The sequence below is a fragment of the Anser cygnoides genome, chromosome 5 (assembly GCF_040182565.1).
Source record: "Anser cygnoides isolate HZ-2024a breed goose chromosome 5, Taihu_goose_T2T_genome, whole genome shotgun sequence".
Classification (NCBI taxonomy): Eukaryota; Metazoa; Chordata; class Aves; order Anseriformes; family Anatidae; genus Anser; species Anser cygnoides.
In genome coordinates, this window is record NC_089877.1 from 55178262 (window position 1) to 55186581 (window position 8320).

The window sequence follows — 8320 nt, forward strand, 5'->3', positions numbered from 1 at the left end:
GGCGCTGAGGAGGGGGCGGCCCCCCGCGGGGCCTAGCCTGGGGGGTGGGGGGGGTTAGAGGAGGGTTGGGGGGGGTCCCCGAGCAGCCTCGGCCCGGGGGGAGCCGGCCCGGAGGGGCTGGGGGAGGGCGGCGGGGGAGGGAGGGGTGTGCGGGGAGGGAGGGGATGGGGAGGGGAAGGGGGGGAGAGGAGGGAGGGGGAGGGCGGGGGGTGCGCCCGGGGGTCGCCCTCAGAGCTCTGTGAGCACCGGGGGGTACTCGGAGCTGCCCCTCTCCTCCTACCCATCTCCTCTCCCTGTCCCTCTCCTCCTCCTGCTGCCAGGCAGGTCTGGGTGTCAGCCGCCCAAGGGGGCTCACGCACAAGTTGGAGGAAAAGTTCCAAATCCAACCCGCTCAGCTTCACGTGTTGCGCTTTATTTGTGTGGCAGGTAATTAGCTATTAGGGAATGAGGGGAACTGGGAACAGCGAAGTAGACTGGCACATCCAGCCGCTGTCCTGCTGGACCTTCTCTGTTTGGTTGGCTTCTGCCCGCCTTCCAGTTTTTCAACATTGCTTTGAAATTAGATGGGTGTTGTGATTTGTGTTCTTTTGGTTTCATTTTTAATGTTTTTCATGATATCCTAGCCACCTGTGACCCAAAATGTTCAAACTTCTCATCGCTTTTCTTAGAATTAGCGAATCTCACAAATAGGCGGTGGGTGAAAGATCCAAGTACAGTGCTGCGAGGGAGATACCAGAGTTGTGGGCCTGCTCCTAAAACTGGACTTTCTAGTGCGTAGAACACCAGGAGCAGGCGAGATAATGACATGTGCAGTGCGTCCTGCGATGATGCTTGTTTCAAAGCTAAACTAAGTGTAAATGCTCCTGAGGCCAAAAGCCAGGCAGCAAGGCCAAATTTTTAGACATGGTTCAAGTCGCTTGCATTCTTACCTGTATGAAAGCTTAGCTCTATATACTGTATGGGTGAGTTTTGAGGCATTAGTACAATTCCAAAGCTGTCCTGAAGATGGAAAATGTTTAAAGCAACTTTCTAGAGACTGATAGTTCAGTATTAAGGTCTTCCAGTAAAACGGTATCATTTTTCTCCTATCAATTTTAATATTCTCAGCAGGCATCTAAAATACTAATTTCTTGACTTGAAAATCTCCCTAAATCTCCTTTTCCAAGTAACTTACACTGTGAACTTTTTTTTTCAGGAACCTGCAAAATCAGGCAAAAGTGGAAAAAGTGGCAAAGATGGACAAGAAAACCAAGAACATGAGGTAAAAACTACTAGAATGTGTAGTCTTTCCAGGCAAATTTGTGATGACTTTTGAAAAGTCCTTCTGGATTGTTATAATTTTGAAGTGACAGGTGAGGAACCTGGAACAGGTGGTGTTTCTGGAACTCCTGACTTGGTATTTGATAAAGTCTTCTAAGACTCAAAAGAAGATGCTTTTGAAGAAGTTATTTTTATGTAGAGTAACTTCAGAGATCTAGCTTGCTTGCTACAGTTTTAAACACTCATCTGTTTCCTTTCTGGTTGCAGGGAGTACATCTATTTTATTTCCTGGTTTTATTGTGAGGTTTTGAGCTTGTCTTTTAGCTGCTTTTTGTGGTTTTTAATCATTCTCTGTAATTCCCAAAGCTCTCTTCTCGAAAACTTTTGATGTTAGTGTGTCAGTTAAGTGTAAGTAGCCTGTTATATTATCAGGAGACCTTAGGCTTAATCAAAGGCTGCCAGTTTTTTTGTTGTCTAATTTCTGTGTATACGTATACAATGGGGTGTTCCATTTTTGACTGATTATTATGTTGTTGCTGCGGCATTTCTCTTACCTCTGCATTGCTGCCTGTTTCACCCACCAGCAAGGTGCAGTGACTTGAAAGGGGTCAGTTAAATCCTTACATGCTGCCTTTCTCACATTCATCTGGAAACCCACAATTAATAGATCTACTTCATTTTATTTTTATTTACTTTATTAAGTAAATAAACATTACTGTTTATTTACTTAAAAGTCTTAGTACCAGCCCAAGCGTAAAATGCTACACTGAAAAGTTTATGTATATTTTATCCTGTAAACTACATGTCTTGATACCGACACAAAATACTCATCCAGCTTTACCACTTTTTCTCTCTCCCAAATGATTACGGGGGGGAAGGGAGAGAATGTTTTTCCTACAGAACATGTACTCTTTCTGATGCGCCTCAATGAGCTTTCCTTGTGCAGAAGGATGAGTGCTACTGTCACTACAAGATTTAATGACTTTATGAATTAAATTTAAATATTTTTGCAAAATCAGATAAAAGAATTTTGAATTTCGACAGAGGGAACTCATATCCTAGCTACTAGGAAAAAAGCCCTTAGAATGAAATCAGAAGTGTATCAGAGTGTAGATGTTTTTAACAGTGCCAGCATATAATGAATGTATTTCATTGTGATGCATTCTGTTTTTACAGTGTATTGCTATGGCATTGAAAGAGCATTACTTCTTGACTGTAATCTTAGTTCCTGTGCAGTTGTAAGGCTTGCCATCATTCGTATCTTTGCTGTTCATCGGTTGAATGCTTATTTTCTCATGCTTCTGAACCGCAAGTTGGTGAGACCGGAACTAATTTTCTTGGTCCTTCAGGGTAGAGTGTAAAGCTCCCACAGTAGACTAGTGGAGTGCTTTAAACATTAACTGAAAATGTATATGTAGATTCCTTTCTTTCCGCATGTGCAGATAAAAAAAGCTCTTTCTTTTTTGATATTTGAAATGTGTGAGAGATTAATCTCAATAGAAGAGTATGTTGTAGTATTCATGCATTTTTTTTCTATTGTCTTTCCAAGTTGAATTCCCAATGCAAAGTACAGTTCACTTAGATTATTGATGATACTTTGCCATATGTGAGTAGAGACAGAAAGGGAAAGGGACTGGCAAACTGATGAGAATGTGACTGGCACATACACTTTGATTGCCATTCCCAGTGGGCATTGTTTAGTCTCCAGACAATTTTGAACACCTCAGTGCTTGACTCATTAACTTAATTAATAGAGTAATTGCACACATAGTAATATGGAGTTTGCATTCTAACGTGGCTGACTGTAACAAAGATGTATGTTAGCTGGCGCTTATAGATGCAGAAGAGCAGCTGTTTGTTAACACAGCGAAGACTAGTAAATATAGAAATGCTCTGGAACATGCTATTAATACGCTTTTTGGATGTTTTTCCTTATAAGAAGGTTGTCTTGTTGCCTTGTACCTGTGTTTTAACATGGCTTTTTAAAGATCCTCATCTAGACTGTGAGTAGGTTTAGAAATAAACCGGTTCGTGTAATTTTTTTCATCAAACTGAATTTAATGGGCATACATTTAATGTAAATGAATGTAATGCAGATGGCAGATTTTAAAGACTGCTATTCAAAGAGCAGGGACAACACACGCAGCAGCATCCCACAAATACTGTATTTATAGACACATTTATAACACTTACCTAAATTCATGATGCCTTGGACTTCCATAGATGAAAATATAAACAGTTCTTAATGATTTGCAGAAACAAAGAAGTGTGTTTCCTGTCTCCCGGTCAGGGAAATGAGATTTTGCTTGAGTGAAGCTATACAGTAAGTTTGTCTGAGTGATTTAAATGATACCTGGTATGCCTGGTCAAGCGTGCCCGTGCTGAAAGAGGATGAGAGGGACTTGGGCTGGTACTCGGGTCACTTTGTAAATTTCAACAGAAGCACACAAATGTGTATGTATGGAAGTTCAGAAGCGTGACTTGCTGAAGTAAATACCTCTTTGCTTACATCTCAAAGAATCCCATTGTAGTTGTGTTTGAAAACAAGGTCCATCTTGCCTGTTTTCATGTATCCAGTGTTCGGGAGGAAAAAATACAAGATGGTTCTTCTTGCATTGCCTGTGCCTTGGTTACTTGATGTATTACAAAAAGAGCCAGGCTAGAGAAGACCAGAGGTCTGTGTTGTTTGGTATTTTCTATGTGGTTAATAGCTGATACTGAAGAAAAGAGTTTGAGTAACGGAGTGCATGTATGGTTTTCCCATTCAGGCATGCCTTTCTTTCAGCCAGTGTGTGGCTTAGAAGGTTGCTTTCTAGATGAGCTGTTGTGTAAAGTTGTTTTCATATTGTTAGTGACTTAACAGACTTTTCTATATAGTCATCTGTAGATTTTTTCCAATCCCCCTGTTTAATACTTGCTAGGTGAGAGGATTCCATTTCTTTGGCTGTCCTCCTGTTCCTGTTATCCTTCTATTCCGTTACGCTTTCAGTGATTGAGCTTCCAGAGCTGTACACAGTGCATGAGGTGAGGGCACCTTGTGTCTGTGCTGTAATAACTGCATTCCAGCTTCCAGTTATTGAACACTTAACGAAAGAGCTAATAGGATTAAGTTCACATCTAGCTTTAGCTTGTAGCCTGTTAGTAAACACTAATGAATTAAACTAAATAATTGCCAGAACGGTTGAATCTATTCCTTTAGGTACAGCCTTACACCTCAGTAATTAGTCCAGTGTATTCTAGTCTTCAGGTTGTGAACAAAAACATAGTCTGTTGTGTATTGTTTTCTTCTGTGTGGGGTAGTGCCTTCCTCTGGTAAAATACTTGGGGCCAGTGACCAAAATCTATAATCAGAACTTAAATACAGATTGAAGAAAAATGCCCAGGTGCGAGGGGTTTTATGCCAGCACTTAGCAGTTGGTGGATGTTCCCTGTGAGTGAACTGGCCTTTGCAGAAGATACTTTCCTTGTGGATAAGCTTCATTGCAGGGTTCTGTTTTCTCCCAGGGGTTCAGAGGTGTCCTTTTAGTTTAAAACAGTAGTAACTCATGGTCAGGTGTACACAAGGGGAGAAAAATGAGGTCTTGCCTCTCTTTTTTTTTCACTATTAGAGCTCTGTCTAGGAAAAACCTAGTGTTTTTTAAAATTCAAGCATTTCTTACAACGCTTTAATAATAGTTTTCAGGTACAACCACAGGGGAAGGAAGTTGACTTTAACCCCATAGACTCTCATTTCTGTGTGCTTTGATTGTGAGAAAGTATGTGCTAAAACTTGCGCTTTTCACTGGTGACACCTATTGCTGCACAAGCACTTAGAACAGTTCAAAAACTTACCGTCCCTGAGCTGGACTATGTTGGACCTTCAGGTGAATGCCTAACTACTTCATATTTTTGCTCCTTGCTTTGGTATTGATGTTGAAATTGAAGTGATTGCACTGAAATCATCTGGGAACACATGGACAATTGGCAGCTCAGGTTTGTCTGGGAGGTGGAAGTGGTAGAGGTATCTGGTGACCTTTACGCAAGGCAGGCACAGGTGACAGGGTGATGCCTCTTCTAGATCCAGCAGGGCTAGTTTAATAAGGCATGAAACTTCGAAACTCAGAACTTCATTACTTTTGAATGTAGATGCTGGGCAGCCTGTAGTGGGGGAAGACAGCCGTTGTTTTACAAAGTATTGGCTTGGTGACTTTCAACAAACAAGAACAGAAATCATAGCTCTCCCTTCAAGTTCTTCTGCCACGCAGAACAGCGAACGGAAGACTGATGTGGTTTGGGTAGTGTGTGTGTGTGTATTATCTCATTGTTTCCATGTACTGCCCTGCTTGGGTGTTTTCTGCGTTAAAAGTTTTCTTTTTTCGATACAAAACGTAATAAAATGCAAACTGCATTGGCCAGTTTCCTTGCTGTGCAAGAAACTGCTTGATTTATTGACAACGTGTTGCAAATGTCAGATGATAATCAGTGTTGAAACCAATTTTCAAATATTAAGAAAAAGCTATGCTAAGTACTGATCCGTGCCTCTGTCTTACCACTATCAGCCATCTCTTTCCAGTAAGTTTGTTAAATACAAGTAATAACTTCCAGTGCAGCAATTTTAAGCTTTGTTTTCAGAGGTCTTGTTTTGTAAAGTTGTTGTTTTTTTAATTAATTTCTTAAGCTATTCAGCATAGTGGTAATATTTTTCAGAATTGGTAGTGAAAATGCAAAAATCGTTGAATCTTTAAAATGCTTTGGCAAAAGTAAAGATTTCTGTCTCTGCAAGAACCTTGACAAGTGGCTGTCTTTCCTATATTAGCCAGGATACAGTGGGGGAAGGTTATCAATATTCTCATTACTTCTTTTACTGATATCCGGTTACATGCACACATACAATTGCCAATTTCCTTAAAAATCCCATTTTAAAAAAAGGGAGAGAAATAGAAGTGACATTGATAGCTTTGTGTGGATTTCTTACTAGACATCACCTGAAGAAGTAGCCTGATGTTAAAACAAGAACTAGGAATAAATAAGCAATGAAATCCAGTGCTTTTTGTTAACAGGCTCCTATGATCTGTTGCATTGAGAGTTGTTTAGACAATTGACTCCACATTTTCTGTATACAGTTCCTTATTTTTCCTCATGTTTTCTGTTTGTGATTTTCACTGCAATGCTATTTAAGAGGTTGTACCAGTTATTAGTAACCCTGAGCAACAAAATGAAGATGGTAGATAGAGGCTCTTACACAGTATCTAGCTTCTCAGGAGGTTTTTCTACTTCAGAATTTGTAAAGTTATATTTGAAAGTCTTAGCACAGGGGAGTGTTTATTAGGCAACCTGTTGGGGACTACAGCAGAGGAGCGTGAGGTTTGGAGGTTGGATGGGGAATAATTCTCAAAAAAGTTTCTCCTGTTGTTCATGTGTATTAGGACTGCTCCTAAATGACTTTTGGAAATACCTTCTTGTGATAGAACATCAGCTGAGACTATCCTGTTTTAATTGTTTACTATACTAACTGATGTGTAATTCAGTGCATATATATTCATTGTCAAGTATAAAGTGGCTGTCTTTTAGGCTTTCCCTTACTGTTGTCAGATGGGCATCCTCTGTTACTCAGTGGCACAGCACTTTTGGATACATTGGGATCAGGATATTTGAGGTATAATAAGATTCTTCTGTACTTGTTGTTCTTCATAGAAGCAGATGTCTTTTACACAGAGATATTTGGCATAGATCAGGTCTGTACTATTCAATTAATGCCTGATGTTAAGTATTGATTTATTTCTAATACAAAATTGTTTCAAGGGTTTTAGTAGGAACTTCCTACAGTGCTGTCAGTTGGATTCGAGTCATAGAGCCATGGAAGTCAGATATGGCTGACAGCCTGTGATAAAGCATCCCCCAGCCCTCCAGCATTCAGTGGGCCAAATGAATAAGCTGTGGTTGTATGGTGAGTACAGCACGTAGGAAACCTGGCTGTACCCTCGCTGTTTTTTCAGTATGTATTCAGCAGTGTGTCCCAGTTGGACTTGTATGCAGAAAAGCCCGTGCTTTGAGGAGTCAGTCCCATGCAGCAGTTAAAATTTATTTGGCAACTGGTCTTCCTTGATTTGGAAGAAGAAAGGTTTTCATATTATGAAATATTTTTTTAACAACCAGACCTTTCAAGTTGGAATCGCAGAGCAGCTATAAACAGACAGTATTAGGCCTGTTTTTCAAAGCTTTTCTACTGCGCTTGGGATTTTACTTCTAACACAGCAAAAATAGGGCTTTAAACCTAAACTGCATGTAAAATGAGGATGGATTTTTGTCATGTATCAGCTATGTAAATGAAGTCTATAGGCTTTGGGTTCTTTTTATTGTTGTTTGCTCGTTTCTTTTTAAGCTGGTATGTCAATTACTTTAAGAAAAAACACCCTTAATTTAAAAACTAACTTTTGATCATGGCTTGCAGTTCTAATTTTCTTCAGTAGAGAATTTTTAAATGGGTTAATCTAAGAGTTGAAAAATATTTCAGTGCTGCAAGTAAATACAGCCTTATCACTAAATGAGGTGCTATTTACTGATTAGAAAGATGCATTATGTGTTACTATTAAAGCAGCCATGGAAGTTTTTTTATTTTTAAACTTCTCTCATTTCCTATTTCCAATTTTTATTGATATCTTGTCTTTTTGTTTTGGGGAATTGGAATGCCCTTCTGTATCCAAAGCAAATATACCTTAATACTGAGTGCTGAAATAGCTTACCTTAACAGAGCCTATGTAATTTTTATATTATACTTTCTAAATCAATTGAATTCATAAATGATCAGTATTTTATACTAGATATTGCTATAAGCATATTGTTACCTGAAATGAGATATTTCTGAAAACATGATCCTATGCCCTTCAAATTCTCACACAAGGATGGCAACTGCTTGTGTCACACATGATGTGTGAGGTCTTCAGTGTGCAGTTTGTTTTAGTACCTGCTGTGCTTTCCCTAAGCATGCTCTTAAGCTCTCTGGATCCCTCCTGAATGAAAACAGAGTAGCAAAGGCTGTTCTCATTAAAAGGGACAAAATGCTCTTCGAAAATGAGCATTA

The 8320-nt window shown here is 39.7% G+C and overlaps 1 protein-coding gene across 3 annotated transcripts in view; it reads left to right on the forward strand.

Annotated features, from left to right (window-relative positions):
- The window catches only part of PPP2R5C (protein phosphatase 2 regulatory subunit B'gamma), an 81324-nt gene that overhangs the window by 390 nt on the left and 72614 nt on the right, over positions 1 to 8320 (forward strand). For 2 of the 3 annotated variants that reach the window (XM_066998346.1, XM_066998347.1), the window contains exon 2: positions 1196 to 1261. In XM_066998346.1, coding sequence (XP_066854447.1) covers positions 1196 to 1261 — 66 coding nt within the window. Of the gene's footprint in view, positions 1 to 281; positions 427 to 1195; positions 1262 to 8320 lie in introns of those variants that run through there. The other variant, XM_048069887.2, reaches the window with a different exon arrangement.